At 44.7% G+C, this 21,350-nt stretch overlaps 1 protein-coding gene across 3 annotated transcripts in view; it reads left to right on the forward strand.

Annotated features, from left to right (window-relative positions):
• FMN1 (formin 1) overlaps positions 1-21,350 on the forward strand; it is a 517,710-nt gene that overhangs the window by 459,561 nt on the left and 36,799 nt on the right. For all 3 annotated transcript variants that reach the window (XM_063948025.1, XM_063948026.1, XM_063948027.1), the window contains 3 exons: positions 11,048-11,140; positions 19,721-19,772; positions 20,260-20,409. In XM_063948025.1, coding sequence (XP_063804095.1) covers positions 11,048-11,140; positions 19,721-19,772; positions 20,260-20,409 — 295 coding nt within the window. The remainder of the gene's footprint in view (positions 1-11,047; positions 11,141-19,720; positions 19,773-20,259; positions 20,410-21,350) is intronic.

Here is a 21,350-nt window from a genome sequence, read left to right on the forward strand (position 1 = left end):
CCCTGGGCAGCAATGTAAATACCTCCTATGGCAAAAAATACATCACATATAGCCCCTGGGCTATATGGATGTATTTAACCCCTGCCAGTTTTCCAGATAAAAGCGGGAGAAGAGCCCGCCGAGAAGGAGGCGGGGCCTATCTCCTCGGCACACGGCGCCATTTTCCCACACGGCTCCGCTGGTAGGAAGGCTCCCAGACTCTCCCCTGCACTGCACTACAGAAACAGGGTACAACAGAGAGGGGGGGCACTTATTTGGCTAAAAATATATATAAGCAGCTATAAGGGATAGACACTTATTATAAGGTTGTCCCTATACAGTTTATAGCGCTTTGGTGTGTGCTGGCAAACTCTCCCTCTGTCTCCCCAAAGGGCTAGTGGGGTCCTGTCCTCTATCAGAGCATTCCCTGTGTGTGTGCTGTGTGTCGGTACGTTTGTGTCGACATGTATGAGGAGAAAAATTATGTGGAGACGGAGCAGATTGTCTGTAATAGTGATGTCACCCCCTAGGGGGTCGACACCTGAGTGGATGTACTGTTGAAAATTACGTGACAGTGTCAGCTCTGTATAAAGACAGTGGTTGACATGAGACAGCCGGCTACTCAGCTTGTGCCTCTACAAACGTCTCATAGGCCGTCAGGGGCTCTAAAGCGCCCGTTACCTCAGATGGCAGATACAGACGCCGACACGGATACTGACTCCTGTGTCGACGGTGAAGAGACAACCGTGATTTCCAATAGGGCCACACGTTACATGATTGAGGCAAGGGAAAATGTTTACACATTTCTGATAATATGAGTACCACCAAAAAGGGGTATTATGTTTGGTGAGGAAAAACTACCTGTAGTTTTCCTGAATCTGAGAAATAAAATGAGGTGTGTGATGATGCGTGGGTTTCCCCCCGATAACAATTGATAATTTCTAAAAAGTTATTGGCAGTATACCTTTTCCCGCCAGAGGTTAGGGTGCGTTGGGAAACACCCCCTAGGGGGGATAAGGCGCTCACACGCTTGTAAGAACAAGGGCTCTACCCTCTCCTGAGACGGCCGCCCTTAAGGATCCTGCTGATAGAAAGCAGGAGGGTATCCTAAAATGTATTTACACACATACTGGTGTTATACTGCGACCAGCAATCGCCTCAGCCTGGATGTGCAGTGCTGGGTTGGCGTGGTCGGATTCCCTGACTGGAAATATTGATATCCTAGATAAGGACAGTATATTATTGCCTATAGAGCATTTAAAATATATGCGAGATGCACAGCGGAATATTGCCGACTGGCATCAAGTATAAGTGCGTTGTCCAATTCTACCAGTAAAGTGGTCAGGTGAGGCGGATTCCAAACGGCATTTGGAAGTATTGCCTTAAAAAAGGCATTTGGAGTCGGTCTTTCAGACCTGGTGGCCACGGCAACAGCTGGGATATCCACGTTTGTACCCCAGGTCGCCTCTCAAAATAAGACGCGGTATTATCAGGCGCAGTCCTTTGTTGGCAAGCGGACAAAAGGTTCCTCTTTTCTGCTCGTGACAGAGGGAGAGGAAAAAGGCTACAGAGATGAGCCAGTTCCCAGGAACAGAAACCCTTTCCCGCCTCTGCCAAGCCCTCAGTATGATGCTAGGGCTTTACAAGCTCAGGCACGGTGGGGGCCCGTTCTCAATGAATTTCAGTGCGCAGTGGGCTCACTCGCAAGTAGACCCCTGGATCCTTCAGGTAATATTTCAGGGGTACAAATTGGAATTCGAGACGTCTCCCCCTCGCCGTTTCCAAAAGTCGGTTTTACCGACGTCTCCCTCTGACAGGGAGGCAGTTTTGGAAGCCATTCACAAGCTGTATTCCCAGCAGGTGATAATCAAGGTACCCCTCCTGCAAAAGGAAACAGGGTATTATTCCACACTATTGTGGTACCGAAGCCAGACGGCTCGGTGAGACCGATTCTAAATCTAAAATCTTTGAATACAGAGGTTCAAATTCAAGATTGAGTCACTCAGAGCAGTGATTGCGAGACCTGGAAGAAGGGGACTACATGATGTCTCGGGACATCAAGAATGCTTACCTTCATGTCAAAAAATTTACCCTTCTCACCAAGGGTACCTCAGGTTATGGTACAGAACTGTCACTATCAGTTCAGACGCTGCCGTAGGGATGGTCCACGGCACCCCGGGTCTTTACTAAAGTAAGGACCGAAATGATGATATTCCTTCGAAGGAAGGGAATTTTAGTTATTCTTTACTTGGACGATTCCCTGATAAGGGTAAGATCCAGGGAACAGTTGGAGGTCAGTGTAGCACTATCTCAGGTAGTGTTGCGGCAGCACGATTGGATTCTCAATATTCCAAAATCGCAGCTGGTTCCGACGACTTGTCTTCTGTTCCTAGGGATGATCCTGGACACAGTCCAGAAAGAAGGTGTTTCTCCCGGAGGAGAAAGCCAGGGAGTTATCCGAGCTAGTCAGGAACCTCCTAAAACCGAGCCAAGTCTCAGTGCATCAATGCACAAGGGTTCTGTGTAAAAATGGTGGCTTCCTACGAAGCAATCCCATTTGGCAGATTCCACGCAAGGACTTTCCAGTGGGACCTACTGGAAAAATGGTCCGGGTCGCATCTTCAGATGCATCAGCGGATAACCCTGTCACCAAGGACAGGGGTATCCCTCCTGTGGTGGTTGCAGAGTGCTCATCTTCTAGAGGGCCGCAGATTCGGCATTCAGGACTGGGTCCTGGTAACCACGGATGCCAGCCTGCGAGGCTGGGGAGCAGTCACACAGGGAAGGAATATCCAGGGCTTATGGTCAAGCCTGGAGACATCACTTCACATAAATATCTGAAGCTAAGGGCCATTTACAATGCTCTAAGCTTAGCAAGACCTCTGCTTCAAGGTCAGCCGGTGTTGATCCAGTCGGACAACATTACGGCAGTCACCCACGTAAACAGACAGGGTGCCACAAGAAGCAGGAGGGCAATGGCAGAAGCTGCAAGGATTCTTCGCGGGGCGGAAAACCATGTGATAGCACTGTCAGCAGTATTCATTCCGGGAGTGGACAACTGGGAAGCAGATTTCCTCAGCACGACCTCCACCCGGGAGAGTGGGAACTTCACCCAGAAGTCCTCCACATGATTATAAACCGTTGGGAAAAACTCGACAGGTATTGCGCCAGGTCAAGGGACCCTCAGTCAATAGCTGTAAAGGCTCTGGTAACACCGTGGGTGTACCAATCAGTGTATGGGTTCCCTCCTCTGCCTCTCATACCCAAGGTACTGAGATTGATAAGATGGAGAGGAGTAAGCACTATATTCGTGGCTCCGGATTGGCCAATAAGGACTTGGTAACCGGAACTTCAAGAGATGCTCACGGAGGATCCGTAGCCTCTACCTCTAAGAAGGGACCTGCTCCAGCAAGGACCCTGTCTGTTCCAAGACTTACCGCGGCTGTGTTTGACGGCATGGCGGTTGAACGCCGGATCCTGAAGGAAAAAGGCATTCCGGATGAAGTCATCCCTATCCTGATCAAAGCCAGGAAGGATGTAACCGCAAAACATTATCACCGCATTTGGCGAAAATATGTTGCGTGGTGCGAGGCCAGTAAGGCCCGACGGAGGAAATTCGACGATTCCTACATTTCCTGCAAACAGGAGTGTCTATGGGCCTGAAATTGGGGTCCATTAAGGTTCAAATTTCGGCTCTGTCAATTTTCTTCCAAAAAGAACTAGCTTCAGTCCCTGAAGTTCAGACGTTTGTAAAAGGGGTACTGCATATACAGTCTCCTTTGGTGCCTTCAGTGGCACCTTGGGATCTCAATGTAGTTTTTGGGTCCCAAAAGTCACATTGGTTTGACCCACTTAAATCTATGGAGTTAAAATATCTCACAGGAAAAGTGGTCATGCTGTTGGCTCTGGCCTGGGCCAGGCGCGTGTCAGAATTGGCGGCTTTATCCTGTAAAAGCCCTTATCTGATTTTCCATTCGGACAGGGCGGAATTGAGGACTCGTCCTCAGTTTCTCCCTAAGGTGGTTTCAGCGTCCACCTGAACAAACCTATTGTGGTGCCTGCGGCTACTAGGGACTTGGAGGACTCCAAGTTGCTAGACGTTGTCAAGGCCGGAAAATATATGTTTCCAGGACGGCTGGAGTCAGAAAATCTGACTCGCTGTTCATCCTGTATGCACCCAACAAGCTGGGTGCTCCTGCTTCTAAGCAGACGATTGCTCGTTGGATTTGTAGTACAATTCAGCTTGCACACTCTGTGGCAGGCCTGCCACAGCCAAAATCTGTTAAAGCCCATTCCACAAGGAAAGTGGGCTCATCTTGGGCGGCTGCCCGAGGGGTCTCGGCTTTACAACTTTGCCGAGCAGCTACTTGGTCAGGGGCAAACACGTTTGCTAAATTCTACAAATTTGATACCCTGGCTGAGGAGGACCTGGAGTTCTCTCATTCGGTGCTGCAGAGTCATCCGCACTCTCCCGCCCGTTTGGGAGCTTTGGTATAATCCCCATGGTCCTTACGGAGTCCCAGCATCCACTTAGGACGTCAGAGAAAATAAGAATTTACTTACCGATAATTCTATTTCTCGTAGTCCGTAGTGGATGCTGGGCGCCCATCCCAAGTGCGGATTGTCTGCAATACTTGTATATAGTTATTGTTACAATAACATCGGGTTGTTTATTGTTGTGAGCCATCTTTCAGAGGCTCCTACGTTTTATCATACTGTTAACTGGGTTCAGATCACAAGTTGTATGGTGTGATTGGTGTGGCTGGTATGAGTCTTACCCGGGATTCAAAATCCTTCCTTATTATGTACGCTCGTCCGGGCACAGTATCCTAACTGAGGCTTGGAGGAGGGTCATAGGGGGAGGAGCCAGTGCACACCACCTGATCCTAAAGCTTTACTTTTGTGCCCTGTCTCCTGCAGAGCCGCTATTCCCCATGGTCCTTACGGAGTCCCAGCATCCACTACGGACTACGAGAAATGGAATTATCGGTAAGTAAATTCTTATTTTTTTTTAGAACTCTTCATTTGGACTGAAAGCTCAATAATTTATTTTTCTAATTATTTAGGCAGGCTGACAAATATAAATAAGGATACAGAACACTGCGGATATTCATGACACATTCTGCTATAACACAATTAAAAATCTTGTATGTTTGTATAAGATATTTACCGTCTTCTTTGAGCTTAGTTTTTGTGCAGAAGTTTTGCTACCAAAGCATTAACCTTTAACAAGATGAAATTTAAAGGTTTACTTGATCTTCCAAGACTGGGAGGTTTGTTTGCATAACCTAGACCCCATTTGTCCTCTTATATTTCCTGACCCCATCTCTGGACGGTTGTCCCAACATGATACCAGTCTGATCCCCAGTGATCCATCTAACAAATGGTTGTTGCTGCCGCTCTTAATTAGGGTTCCTCACTCCTGATTACTACCGTTCATTAACTCAGGTCACTTGATTATAACAAACTACTCTAAATGACTTGCACTCACACTTCTAAGCATGGCATTGTGAATTTCTATGTATTATAATTATTTGTTTTTATAATATGGAAGACCTGAAAACTGAGGACATTTAAAATGTTCAAAATTGTTCTCCAAACGTTGATCATGTAGGAAAACATGGCATTCACAATATGTCCAATACAACTATTATAATAGAAGCCCATTCACATGCTTGACCAATAAACTAGATAACTATATGTATATGGTATTTGGCACAAGGGGGAAGAGAAGTTTAAGTGATCTCTCTTTTTAAAGAGCTGTCCTTCCAGCCATAAGATTTATCTACATCGGAAAAGAAGAAATTCACAAATATCCCTCCACCTGCAGCCACACATTATTACTGGTAATGCACTTAAGTTATCACAATAAAAATACAAAATTTGGAGTGTTAGCAATGGTATTTTAAATTAGCTGACTATTAATTATAGATTGTAGGACCTTCCTACCTCTGTCTGTCTTTGCCCAGTTTTGTTCTATAACTGTTGTTCTAATTGTAAAGCGCAACGGAATATGCTGCGCTATATAGGAAACTGCTACTAAATAAATAATTAGCATATTGTCCCAATCCTTTATATCATCCCTTACTGAATGACATCTGTCATCTGGTAAATGCACCAAATCAAGCACAAGTTCTCTTGGATGTGTTTAAATTCAATTGCACAAAGCCTATTTAAAATTTCCAAATAAAAAAAGTTACACATTAGTGTCGACATCATGGTCCCGTTTGACATTAGTTCAAAGAAACAAGTGAATGTGAGATCATGCATGGCTTAATTTTAGGAAAGCAAATTAACAAGCTGAAGGAATGTCTATAGCTCATAGACTGGAACAATAAAATTCCAAATAAAAAAGGGGGCCTTCCCTGATTAAAATGTCTGGGTTCTGGGTCCTGCAACCCGACATAAGTGCACACCCTGTTTATATTTGGCAAGATATTTATTTTTATGTAACTACTTGTTACTTTTAGAAATTGGCAAGCAGTAATGCTCAGATGAGCTTAGAATTGTTCATGTTTTGCATGAAAACTATGTCGGGGTACTTTAAAAAATTATTTTTGAATCACGGCTTGTGCAGTCTAATGGTGCCTATTTTACAGTTCTCACAGACACTGAGTTCATGTATTTAAGCAAGCTGCCATTTCTTGGCATACTTGAGGAAAATGAAACTGCATGCAGTGTTCTACTTTCAATGGTATTGTTGCCATTTTACATTTCTTGCTTAAACACACCGAGAAGTATTGTCTTTTTTTTTTTTCCGCTGCAGCACAGTAAATATGATGTATTCTGTTTGGCACAAGTCGACTAGATACTAGGCCACAGCATTAGTTGATTAATGATAACAAGATGATGCCTAAAAATGTAGGTGGTAGAATGCCAGATAAATCTAAATTTCTACATGGGAAATAATCCATGTGAAAAAAAAAGAAAAGAAAAAAGTATGCCTGAATTTCATTATAAAGTGATATCATTATTTTATAATACCTAAAGTGCTTAGGAAGCTTGTTTGACGTTTAAATAGTCATCATCTTTTTAACCTTCAAATACAACATTGCTCACTTATTGCCGGAAATTGTTAGAGCATTACAATGACATTGTGGGGGAGGTCTGATGGGCAGTGTTGTGATGTTTGGAGGCATAAGGACAGTTTCAAAGAACATGTGAAAGTCTAAGTACCAGAGTAGTTTATGGCAAGTGGGTGTCTGATAGAACGTGGGGATATTTTAAGGCAAGTGAGGGGCAATTTAGGATGAATGGAGTATCTGTTCCAAGGTCATTTTCAGTTGTATTTCTGATTTATTTTTTATTATGGGTAATAGGCAGCCTTTTTGAAGCTCAGAGTGCTGCATTTCCTGCATTTGAGGTGTATCGGGTACCCCATCAATGGTTTATAGCATAAAGCAGTGGTTACCTAACTTTGTTGACTCAAGGGAACGCTAGAGTATCAGCTTTGTTTCCACGGCACCAAGGCCAAATGTTTCTTATTGAGACGCTTGGCAAAAATTATTAGATTATGTAAATTGTGCTTACCTGTCATCCTTAGGTACAGTTATGTGGAGGTGGACAGGGTTGTGCTTCTACACATTTATTTATTTTTCTTGGATTGACTGCCACCAGCACTGGTTTTGGCCATCACATTGACCATAAATAATTTTATTTGGTACCGGACCATTAACCTTTGAAACCCCTGCAAGCGTCCCGCAGCACCCAGTTTGGGAAACACTGTCATAATAATTGTGTGAACGTGTAACAAACATTTAGACCCATTTGTTCCACTGAGGGTCTTTGCTTCGTTTTTTCACTCATGTGTTGTTGTTGTTCAAAGGGTGAAGTCCAGAATTGATAGACCAGACAGATGCTCTACGACCCTAAATGAGTAGAAAAATCCAAATCCAAACAATACTTCCCTTCGGGTTATGGATGGGTTTTTAACATGATACACCAGTTTCTCCACATGGAATTCCACTTGAATGATATCCTTAGAGCATATGGAGAAAAAATAGAACCAGGATCCGGATCAACTCCAACATGTTGTAAGAACAGCGTTCCATTCCCCTTCTTACAACACATTTAGAAAATCAATTTCTTTCTGAAGGCATCGGATCCTGGTTCTAAGTAGGTCCAGTAAGAGGTCATGGTGCCTCTAAGTACATATACTTCTAATTAGCCTTCTTTTGTTATGGCTATTCGATAAACCTACAACTTGCTTTTTTATTTTTCAGAAGATTGTTTATATGGAAAGAATAAATGTTTGTGTTTGACAGCTTACACTATGTTCCCTATATTTTTTTTCTCCATAATGTTCTGAGGAAATTGGTGGGGTATTCTATATCCATAATTGTAAAATAGTTGTATGAGCAGCTGATGAAATTGCTAACAACAATTTTCGAACACCTCTAGGAACTCTCATATCTGGAGGTAGGAGGTCAAAAATTGCCTACTCTGGAGCCATCGGGGCATAATTAACTAAATAAACAGATGTAAAATGCCAAACTCTCAGCCAAATTTTTTTTTAAAAAGGGCATGTCCATAGACAATTATAAATATCTGCAGAAGTTTGATTATATTTAAGGGAAACAGAGCCCTCCAGAGTACCCATAAGGAATCCTCTAGAAGGATAAATATACGACCGATCGGAGGTGAAAATGTAATACTGCACTCGCAGCACAGCCTGATTTACACGGTCTGTGAGGGCAGTTTTACATTGTTAGCTGCTGCTCTGTAAATAAAGCCCACTGAATTAACTCATCAAGACAAAGTGTTACCAGGTTCTTCAACCTGATCGGGCTAATGAAATTCTGTCACTCTTGACTTTGCCAAAGTTTAACAGAGTGTACATATTAGCTTTATCTGTAGATCAATAAGTCCCATACTCTCTTGGGCCCCCAGACATATAATCGGAAACATCGCTCCCCTACAGTACAAATCAAGTTAGGCTAAAAAATCAATCCCAGTTTTGCAGGGCTAGAAACTTTGTTATTTTGTAGACATTTGTTTCAGTTGATCCGAGTTGCACTGGTTAATCTTGATGTGAATTAACAAACCACTTGACCAGGAGTATTTCAAATCTCTTCAATGGCCAATATCTGCAGCCTCCGACCCGACATCAGATTGTATTACAAAACAATTTCTGCAGAACTAAACTAGCCAGTCAATTTAGGCATCTTATTAGATAGGTTCCCCTACCCCCCCCCCCACTAAAATATAGAGCACTTAACACCTTTATGTCTTAGAACTACATCTAAATTGTAAAGGAGAACATCCGTTTAATGCACATAATTTGCGGTGGAAGGATTCACTGTGCATAAAGAACTCTGTTTCATATATCTGGCGTCTGGCCACATGCTGGTATATATGATTATTTATTAACCATTATTTATATATCCCCTACATATTACACAGTGCCAGTCCTTGCCCCAGTGGCTCTAACAATATTCATGCTGTGAAACTTCTAATTCATCATTGAAATCTGTTAATCGTTGGACAGCAATGAGGCACAGTGAATAGCACAGCTGCCTCAATCCAGCGGTCATAAGTGCTATGCCTGACCACGGCACTGTGTGGTGTTTGTATGTTCTCCCCATGTGTATTTGGTTTCCCCCTTGGTTCTGCTGTCCTCTCACACTCCAAACACATACAGGGGGGAGGGAGATGTATAAAATCTTGTAGAGAGATAAAGTACAAACCAAATCAGCTCCTAGTTATCAGTTCACAGGCTTGGTTTGAAAAATGACAGGAGCTTGAGTGGTTGATACTTTCTCTCTCCAAAGTTTCATATATCTCCCCCAGGTAGTTTAATTGGCTTCTGACAAAAAGAAAATAAAACCCACAAAATTAATCCTAGCCAGCATGTGTGTCCATGTGCTAGGGAATATATGGGGATCTTTATTAAGCCTTGGCGCAAGCTAAAGTAATAGCCAATCAGTTCCTAGCTGCCACTTCACCTGCTTTGTTTGAAAAAACAAATGAATAGCTGATTGGTTAGTACTCTATCTTTCTCCATGTTCTCGCTCTCCAAGATTTGTTGTCTCCCACATAGATTGTAAATTCCCCTAGGACAGGATATGATGTGAATTGCTGAAATGTTCTCTGAAGTGCTGCATAATTTGTTTGCACTGCATAAAGAAAATGATGTATGCAAAAATCTAAAAAACTTTTTTCACATTGTCATTATGGGGTATTGGGTGTAGAATTTTGAGGGGGAAAATTAATTTATTCCATTTTGGAATAAGGCTGTAACATAACATAAAATGTGGAAAAAGTGAAGCGCTGTGAATACTTTCAGGATGTACTGTATCTACTGGTGCAGGTTATATCACTATACCCATCGGGTAGGTCACACAAAGTTATGACTCTTCTACTTGTCAGGTATAACTCAAAATAACCATTTACTTTTTTAAAGGAGAATGTGTAATAAGCATTTCTCGTCTAGTTTTGTGCACTTTTCTGACACATTGAGGTAATGCCAAATACATTACCAGTGAAAAGAACATTTGCAAGCTGATTGGCTGAAACATTTAGAGCTTGTTTTAATGCAATCATTAAAAGGTCTCATTTTATGCTTTGATTCATTCATACATTGTTAATTAATTGCACTTGTATGTTCATCTGATGAACTGGTAATTTCTACACCTCTTTGGGGTGTATTCAATTAACCCGAGGCTAATTGCCGCACCGGAGCAATCCAGTTAGCAGGGAATAACCCGTGTGTAAATGCCCAAAGGCTGACAGAACCTTGCAGCTACATGAGCTATAATTCATGTAAAATAGGTAAAATCAGAGCGTGGGGAAAAAAAGCATTGATTCAGCAGTTTATGCGGAATCAGTGGTTTATCGTGCCCGGTTTTTATGCACGGGAAAAAGGCTGTTTAATTGAATAGCCTTTAACTGTACCATGGGGATTTTAGCCAGCACTTCAACTGCTAATTGAATGCCCCCATTGTTTTGGTTGTAACTGTTCACTACACTTTCTCTCTCCACATTATCGCTCCCTAAGGATTAGTGAATAGACCCCATAGAGAGGCAGATTCAGTACTTGTTTCTGATAAAGCGCTTTTCTTCTCCATAGTGTGTGAGAAGCAGGCAAACATGGTGATGAGGGATTCTCCAGAGGACCATCTCCAGCCATTTAAAGACAGAATGACAGAGTTTATCCAGAAAGGTGAGTGTGCTTTAATCACGTCATTCAGACAGACACACTGCCTGATGTGGGGTGGTCTTCAGTATGCCGAATGTCGGGATCCCGGCGCACAGTATACCGGCGCCGGAATCCCGGCGCACAGTATACCGACGCCGGAATCCCGACACCAGGCATACCGACAGCTATTCTCCCTCGTGGGGGTCCACGACCCCCCTGGAGGGAGAATAAAATAGTGTGGCTCGCGTAGCGCGCCACCGAGCCCGCAAGGGGCTCCTTTGCGCTCGCCACGCTATCGGTATGCCGGCGGTCGGGCTCCCGGCGCCGGTATGCTGGTCGCTGGGAGCCCGAGCGCCGGCATACCATACTACACCCCCTGATGTGCTGTAGCTGGTACGTTGTACCAAGCCCTACTTAACGTTCATTCCTCTTACAAGATCATCAGTTAATGTGTTTTTCTTAATTTTTGTTATAGTAATCCATACTAATTAATACATGCAGCATATATAAATGTGTGTGTGCATTACAAATTAACTCATGAGTTGCTTGTTCACACTGCAGATCGCTTTGTCTTTGGTGTCTCTAGTGAATTTCATATCCATTTATGCCCCCATTGTTTACTTACATGTGAGCATACAGTATATCACAAGGAGTCTTCTCTTTCCCTAACTCCATGCCACAGTGCTAGTTCTTACTCCCAGTTGTCCTGGCAGCTCTGTCTACCCTTGAGAATGCCACTCTATTGTTTTACCCAAGCCCCTGCAGCCTTATAATTCATCCCATTCCTCTGCTGAGATAACATTTTTATTAGAATCATATTGTTACAACATGTTCTGGCAAGCACGGCAACGTACACGTAAATAGTATTTGAAGTTCATGGTGTGAGGGAGATCGTCTTGGACAGATGGCATGCAAGCGAAGAGGACACACATCTCTACAATTGTGAAACATGCAAATTGTGCTCAGACACCTTGTAACAAGTTTCTGCTGGAAGTGCATCTTCTCCAGGAACCTGTTCAACCACTGAGAACGGCTGAGAGCGGTTTGGTGTAATATGGAATGTTCTTGCCAGAAAAAAATATTCATAGATTTATTGGACGGAGTCTTGTAGATCTGAGAGAAATGTCAGATGTGTAGCAAAGACTTTACTGGATTTGTAAGAAGCCAATGTAACAAATTCCTACCTAAAATGTAGAAGTGAAACAGCAGTTTTGCAAGTTGTTCCCACCAGTGGTAATATGTCTGCATGACCGCTGATGCTTCGTTCTGCCTGCTTTGTTACCACACATTGTCAATCAGAACTGAAGGGTAAGAACTGAAGGGTTCTGTTACCGAAAACAAATAGTGCCCTAAACTACCCGTAAGATGCCATTAAAGGACAGCTAAACCGTGGGAACGGGAGTATTTTTTCCTCCATCATAAACATCAAAAGGATAATTTCACGAAATGTATCAAACCTTCTAAAGAGGCCAATTGGGACAGTTGCTCATAGTAACCAATTAGTTTCTATCATACAGTATATCAAGTACATTCTCTAAATTAATAATTACAAGCTGGTTGCAATGGGCATCTTCTCCACCTGTCCTGTTTGATACATCTCCCCTTATAAGTCTTGAATGCTCATGATATATGTAAACAAGGTTAAATAATGTAAGGCTATGCTCCATTATCTATTTACAAACCTCACTTGTCCGCCAGTCTGGCCCCGCCCCCTCTATCTGCTGCACTGCCTCCTGTGTCTCTCTGTTGCGCTGTCTTGTATAACACCACCCCCTGTGGCTCAGTACCATGCCCAAGCCCTCCCTGCTTCCATACTTCCCTTAATTTGATCAACTCTTTCTTCTCTACGCTGAATTCCGTTTTACAATCTCAGACTGTATTGTGTACTCTAAGGGGTATATTCAATTAAAGTCGGATCCATTCCGACATGTATTTGTCGGAATGGATCCGACAACCCCTATTCAATCCCCATCTTAATTCGACTTTTTCAAGTCGAATTATGATGGGACGCAGAGGAGGAGAAGGGGGGAGATCAGTGCTACGATCAGCGCTACCGTAGCGCTGTAACAGCGTGCTGGAGCCGGGTGGAAGCTGCCGTGAGGTCTGGCAGGTGAGTGACATCCAGCTGCAGCGCTACTGTAGCGCTGATATCCCTGTATGCCCGCCGACTGTCCTCGCCTCCTCTGGGTCCATCTCATTCCGACATCATTTTGATGTCGGATTGAGATGGTCGAAAACGGGGCCAAAACCTGTCGGATTTGGCCCCGTTTTCGACATCAACACGTGGATCGGCAGCTATTTCGCCGATCCACGTGCTTTTCGACAAGTCGAATGCCTCGACTTGTCGAAAAGCTTTGAATAGGTCGAATCAGGATTCGACCTTAAAAAGTCAAAAACTGCCGTCTTTTCGACAGACGCCAGTTTTCGACTGCAATTGGATATACGCCTAAACTGTTGGCTCTGGAAATGAAGGAGTTAAAAAGAGACTGTTGAACTCTCTGGAATTCTGCTCTGGATCCCATAGGCTGTGTTTGGACTATTGTACAGAAATGGGCTTTATCGGTTTGAACATATAGTAAACGATTTCTATAACTAAAGGTGGTCATCAATTCAAGTCAGTAAAATTCATATCCAGAAATAATGGTAACAATAGAATAATGCACAATGAAGCTAGGTGACTCAGGTTGGATCATGCCTTCTTGGCAGTTTTGAAGATAATCAACCATCTTTAACTATCTTCCTAGAAAATATCTAGCTTTTGTCTTCTACAACTAACAAAGCTCTTTTCTCTGACGTCCTAGTGGATGCTGGGACTCCGTAAGGACCATGGGGAATAGCGGCTCCGCAGGAGACAGGGCACAAAATAAAAGCTTAAGGATCAGGTGGTGTGCACTGGCTCCTCCCCCTATGACCCTCCTCCAAGCCTCAGTTAGATTTTTGTGCCCGGCCGAGAAGGGTGCAATCTAGGTGGCTCTCCTGAGCTGCTTAGAATAAAAGTTTAGTTAGGTTTTTTTATTTTCAGTGAGTCCTGCTGGCAACAGGCTCACTGCATCGTGGGACTAAGGGGAGAAGAAACGGACTCACCTGAGTGCAGAGTGGATCGGGTTTCTTAGGCTACTGGACACTAGCTCCAGAGGGACGATCACAGGTTCAGCCTGGATGGGTCACCGGAGCCGCGCCGCCGTCCCCCTTACAGAGCCAGAAGAGACGAAGAGGTCCGGTGAAATCGGCGGCAGAAGACATCCTCTCTTCAGACTAAGGTAGCGCACAGCACCGCAGCTGTGCGCCATTGCTCTCAGCACACTTCACACTCCGGTCACTGAGGGTGCAGGGCGCTGGGGGGGGAGCGCCCTGAGACGCAATATAACAGAATACCTTAGGTGGCAAAACAGAATACATCACATATAGCTCCTGGGCTATATGGATGTATTTTAATCCCCTGCCATTTTACACAAAAAAGCGGGAGATAAGGACGTCGTGAAGGGGCGGAGCCTATCTCCTCAGCACACAAGCGCCATTTTCCCTCACAGCTCCGCTGGAAGGACGGCTCCCTGACTCTCCCCTGCAGTCCTGCTTCAGAATCAGGGTAAAAAAGAGAAGGGGGGGGGCATTTTTGGCAGCAAATAACGATAATAACAGCAGCTATAAGGGAATAACACTTATATAAGGTTATCCCTGTGTATATATATATATAGCGCTGGGTGTGTGCTGGCAGACTCTCCCTCTGTCTCTCCAAAGGGCTAAGTGGGGTCCTGTCCTCTATCAGAGCATTCCCTGTGTGTGTGCTGTGTGTCGGTACGCGTGTGTCGACATGTATGAGGAGGAAAATTATGTGGAGGCGGAGCAGTTGCCTGTGTTGGTGATGTCACCCCCTAGGGAGTCGACACCTGACTGGATGATTGTATTTAAACAATTAAGTGATAATGTCAGCAATTTGCAAAAAACTGTTGACGACATGAGACAGCCGGCAAATCAATTAGTGCCTGTCCAGGCGTCTCAGACACCGTCAGGGGCGCTAAAACGCCCGTTACCTCAGTGGGTCGACACAGACCCTGACACAGATACTGAGTCTAGTGTCGACGGTGACGAGACAAACGTAATGTCCAGTAGGGCCACACGTTACATGATCACGGCAATGAAAGAGGCATTGAACCTTTCTGACACTACAAGTACCACAAAGAAGGGTATTATGTGGGGTGAGAAAAAACTACCAATATTTTTTCCTGAGTCAGAGGAAATAAATGAGGTGTGTGAAAAAGCGTGGGTTTCCCCCGATAAAAAACAGCTAATTTCTAAAAAATTATTAGCATTATATCCTTTCCCGCCAGAGGTTAGGGCGCGTTGGGAAACACCCCCTAGGGTAGATAAGGCGCTCACACGTTTATCAAAACAAGTAGCGTTACCGTCTCCTGATACGGCTACCCTAAAAGAACCAGCTGATAGAAGGCTGGAAAATATCCTAAAAAGTATATACACACATACTGGTGTTATACTGCGACCAGCAATCGCCTCAGCCTGGATGTGCAGTGCTGGGGTGGCTTGGTCGGATTCCCTGACTGAAAATATTGATACCCTGGATAGGGACAATATTTTGTTAACTATAGAACATTTAAAGGATGCATTACTATATATGCGTGATGCACAGAGGGATATTTGCACCCTGGCATCAAGAGTAAGTGCTATGTCCATCTCTGCCAGAAGAGCGTTATGGACGCGACAGTGGTCAGGGGATGCGGATTCCAAACGGCACATGGAAGTATTGCCGTATAAAGGGGAGGAGTTATTTGGGGCTGGTCTATCGGACCTGGTGGCCACGGCAACGGCTGGAAAATCCACCTTTTTACCCCAGGTCACTCCACATCAGCAGAAAAAGACACCGTCTTTTCAAACTCAGTCCTTTCGTTCCCATAAGTACAAGCGAGCAAAAGGCCACTCTTTTCTGCCCCGGGGCAGAGGAAGAGGAAAAAGACTGCACCATGCAGCCGCTTCACAGGAGCAGAAGCCCTCCCCTGCTTCTGCCAAGTCTTCAGCATGACGCTGGGGCTTTACAAGCAGACTCAGATATGGTGGGGGCCCGTCTCAAGAATTTCAACGCGCAGTGGGCTCACTCGCAAGTGGATCCCTGGATTCTACAGGTAGTATCGCAGGGGTACAAACTGGAATTCGAGGCGTTTCCCCCTCGTCGTTTCCTGAAGTCTGCTTTACCAAAGTCTCCCTCCGACAGGGAGGCAGTTTTGGAAGCCATTCACAAGCTGTATTCCCAGCAGGTGATAATCAAGGTACCCCTCCTGCAACAAGGAAAGGGGTATTATTCCACGCTGTTTGTGGTACCGAAGCCGGACGGCTCGGTGAGACCAATTTTAAATCTGAAATCCTTGAACACTTACATAAAAAGGTTCAAATTCAAGATGGAGTCACTCAGAGCAGTGATAGCAAACCTGGAAGAAGGGGACTATATGGTGTCTCTGGACATCAAAGATGCTTATCTCCATGTCCCGATATACCCTTCTCACCAAGGGTACCTCAGGTTTGTAGTACAAAACTGTCATATCAGTTTCAGACGCTGCCGTTTGGATTGTCCACGGCACCTCGGGTCTTTACCAAGGTAATGGCCGAAATGATGATTCTTCTACGAAGAAAAGGCATTTTAATTATCCCTTACTTGGACGATCTCCTGATAAGGGCAAGATCCAGGGAACAGTTAAAAGTCGGAGTAGCACTATCTCAGGTAGTGTTACGTCGGCACGGGTGGATTCTAAATATTCCAAAATCGCAGCTGATTCCAACGACACGTCTACTGTTCCTAGGAATGATTCTGGACACAGTCCAGAAGAAGGTGTTTCTCCCGGAGGAGAAGGCCAGGGAGTTATCCGAGCTAGTCAGGAACCTCCTAAAACCAGGACAGGTCTCAGTGCATCAGTGCACGAGGGTCCTGGGGAAAATGGTGGCTTCTTACGAAGCGATTCCATTTGGAAGATTCCATGCAAGAACATTTCAGTGGGATCTACTGGACAAATGGTCCGGATCGCATCTGCAGATGCATCAGCGGATAACCCTGTCGCCAAGGACAAGGGTGTCTCTCCTGTGGTGGCTGCAGAGTGCTCATCTACTAGAGGGCCGCAGATTTGGCATTCAGGATTGGATCCTGGTAACCACGGATGCCAGCCTGAGAGGCTGGGGAGCAGTCACACAGGGAAGGAATTTCCAGGGCCTGTGGTCAAGCTTGGAAACGTCTCTTCATATAAACATTCTGGAACTTAGGGCCATTTACAATGCCCTAAGTCAAGCAAAACCTCTGCTTCAGGGTCAGGCGGTGTTGATCCAATCGGACAACATCACGTCAGTCGCCCACGTAAACAGACAGGGCGGCACGAGAAGCAGGAGGGCAATGGCAGAAGCTGCAAGGATTCTTCGCTGGGCGGAAAATCATGTGATAGCACTGTCAGCAGTATTCATTCCGGGAGTGGACAACTGGGAAGCAGACTTCCTCAGCAGACACGACCTTCACCCGGGAGAGTGGGGACTTCACCCAGAAGTCTTCCACCTGATTGTAAACCGTTGGGAAAAACCAAAGGTGGACATGATGGCGTCACGTCTAAACAAAAAACTGGACAGATATTGCGCCAGGTCAAGGGACCCTCAGGCAATAGCAGTGGACGCTCTGGTAACGCCGTGGGTGTACCAGTCAGTGTATGTGTTCCCTCCTCTGCCTCTCATACCAAAAGTACTGAGAATCATAAGAAGGAGAGGAGTAAGAACTATACTCGTGGTTCCGGATTGGCCAAGACGGACTTGGTACCCGGAACTTCAAGAGATGCTCACGGACGAACCGTGGCCTCTACCTCTAAGAAAGGACCTGCTACTGCAGGGGCCTTGTCTGTTCCAGGACTTACCGCGGCTGCGTTTGACGGCATGGCGGTTGAACGCCGGATCCTGAGGGAAAAAGGCATTCCAGAAGAAGTCATCCCTACTCTGGTCAAAGCCAGGAAGGACGTAACCGCAAAACATTATCACCGCATTTGGCGTAAATATGTTGCGTGGTGTGAGGCCAAGAAGGCCCCTACAGAGGAATTTCAACTGGGTCGTTTCCTTCATTTCCTGTAAACAGGACTGTCTATGGGCCTAAAATTAGGGTCCATTAAGGTTCAAATTTCGGCCCTGTCGATTTTCTTCCAGAAAGAACTGGCTTCAGTACCTGAAGTTCAGACATTTGTAAAAGGGGTGCTGCACATACAGCCTCCTTTTGTGCCTCCAGTGGCACCTTGGGATCTCAATGTGGTGTTGAGTTTTTCTAAAGTCACATTGGTTTGAACCACTTTCCACTGTGGACTTAAAATATCTCACATGGAAGGTGTCGATGCTGTTAGCCTTGGCTTCAGCCAGGCGTGTGTCAGAATTGGCGGCTTTATCATATAAAAGCCCTTACTTAATTTTTCATTCTGACAGGGCGGAATTGAGGACTCGTCCTCAATTTCTACCTAAGGTGGTTTCTGCATTTCACATGAACCAACCTATTGTGGTACCTGCGGCTACCAGGGACTTAGAGGACTCTAAGTTGCTTGACGTTGTCAGGGCCTTGAAAATATATGTTTCCAGGACGGCTGGAGTCAGAAAATCTGACTCGCTGTTTATCCTGTATGCACCCAACAAGCTGGGTGCTCCTGCTTCTAAGCAGACGATTGCTCGTTGGATTTGTAGTACAATTCAGCTTGCACATTCTGTGGCAGGATTGCCACAGCCAAAATCAGTAAAAGCCCATTCCACAAGGAAAGTGGGCTCATCTTGGGCGGCTGCCCGAGGGGTCTCGGCTTTACAACTTTGCCGAGCAGCTACTTGGTCAGGGGCAAACACGTTTGCTAAATTCTACAAATTTGATACCCTGGCTGAGGAGGACCTGGAGTTCTCTCATTCGGTGCTGCAGAGTCATCCGCACTCTCCCGCCCGTTTGGGAGCTTTGGTATAATCCCCATGGTCCTTACGGAGTCCCAGCATCCACTAGGACGTCAGAGAAAATAAGATTTTACTTACCGATAAATCTATTTCTCGTAGTCCGTAGTGGATGCTGGGCGCCCATCCCTAGTGCGGATTGTCTGCAATACTTGTATATAGTTATTGTTACAAAGATTCGGGTTATTATTGTTGTGAGCCATCTTTTCAGAGGCTCCTTTGCGTTTATCATACTGTTAACTGGGTTCAGATCACAAGTTGTACGGTGTGATTGGTGTGGCTGGTATGAGTCTTACCCGGGATTCAATATCCTTCCTTATTATGTACGCTCGTCCGGGCACAGTATCCTAACTGAGGCTTGGAGGAGGGTCATAGGGGGAGGAGCCAGTGCACACCACCTGATCCTTAAGCTTTTATTTTGTGCCCTGTCTCCTGCGGAGCCGCTATTCCCCATGGTCCTTACGGAGTCCCAGCATCCACTACGGACTACGAGAAATAGATTTATCGGTAAGTAAAATCTTATTTTTTATATATATATATATATATATTCATTCTGTCCTTATGGCTGCAGCATTGGTTAACACGGAATTTTGGCTTTATGTTCTATGTTATGTCTTTTAACATTCGTCTTAATTGACTCAATTTTTTTTTTTGCAGCCAAAGAAGAATACAAAACAGAGGAGGATAATCTGAGCAAAGCACAGAGCAGGTAATGGGGCTTTTTCCCATAAAGCATTATTGCTGGTGGAGCCCGTGCACCTGGTCTGCATATTGATAACGACATATTTACTGGGACTTTTTTATATATATAAATATCATAAACATGCACAGGAGTTATTCCCTTTTAACTCTGGAAACGGCACATCTAGTTACAGGTTTTTTCCATTACTGGATGTAAAGAACTCTTAAGTCTTAACATAGGGTTAGAGACGTAAAATATATATTTAGACTCTAATTTATGACTATAGCCAGCATGATTGGATGATGATTGTTTAGGTTTCTGGTTTCCTCTACACTCTAGTTACCTAGTATATTTATTTTTCCCAAAGGTTAAGACTAAACCAGTTTTTTGTGTGTGGATTTTTTTATTTAATTTTTTTGTCTTTTATTGGTGGAGATAGTAAGGGGACAGTGGGGAAACAATATCCTCTTCCTAGGAGGTCATGCTTGCTGACAGCTACTCTTCCCACTCACAGCTTTGAAGAAACCGTTGGGTATTTTGGAGCCAAGCCAAAGGCCGGCGAGAAGGAAATAAGCCCCAACTCCTTCTTTGTGGCGTGGTACGAATTCTGCGGTGACTTCAAGAGTGTGTGGAAACGAGAGAGCAAAGCCCTCTCGACAGAAAGGTACGTTTCCAATCAAGACCCTTCCTTGCATTACACAGCATCTGGGACGCCCAAATTACAGTCACTCGTTCCACAGGCGCCTTTGTTTTCTTTTCGGATCAAATGGACATCAAGGGAAGGTGATTTCCCCCCCAGGGCTCCAGAGGGAACCCGCCAGCGGCTGCCTGTCCTCACGAAAAGATAAACACGCCAGATCCGATAAGTTACACTTTTCTTTACCGCTTCCAATTACTTGCTAGTAAAATGAAAGGAGACCTCTGCTAATTTGGAACAGATCCCACCGCCTTCTCTGATTCTGTTTCCCTTGTATTTTTTTTTTCTCATTCTCACTGGTGTCTGAGATGCATAATGTGATGTGGGTCCCAACTTCTAAACACATGTCTTACTATGTGGGCAGAACCATCAAAATGATTTGGGATATTTTCTTAAGAGCAGCAGGTTAGCATTAAGCGTAATTTCCCCACCTTTAGATTTGTGATTCTGAGGTCGGGTCTGAGCAACAAACTCCTGTTCAGAGCAGTAAAGTGTCGCCGTTTTGCCCTGCGTGCTCTGGGACTTTTCAGTGGTATGTTCAGCACGGGTTCAGTGCATTAGCCAATATTAAACTCTTCTGGGCGCGTCAGTCATGGATGCAGCACAGCAAGTGACAGTGTTGCACGGTACCATTTCTGTTCAGACATTTGCTAATAATGTTTCAAAGCATACATACAGTTTCTGATCTATTTTATTGGGTAACAGACTCTAGCATGTTACCCAATAAAATAGATCTATCACAGCTCTGTGTTCTAGCAGAGTTCCTAAGGTCGCATTTTCAGGCAGGTTTCTCCGTATTTACATTGTCTGAAGATTATGATGACGAAGTCTGTAAATGTAGCACCTTCTGACTGCTCCAGTTTCTGATTGTATGTACTGTACTACACACACGGAACACTGTCCTGTCT

Source organism: Pseudophryne corroboree, chromosome 12 (genome assembly GCF_028390025.1).
Source record: "Pseudophryne corroboree isolate aPseCor3 chromosome 12, aPseCor3.hap2, whole genome shotgun sequence".
Taxonomy (NCBI): domain Eukaryota; kingdom Metazoa; phylum Chordata; class Amphibia; order Anura; family Myobatrachidae; genus Pseudophryne; species Pseudophryne corroboree.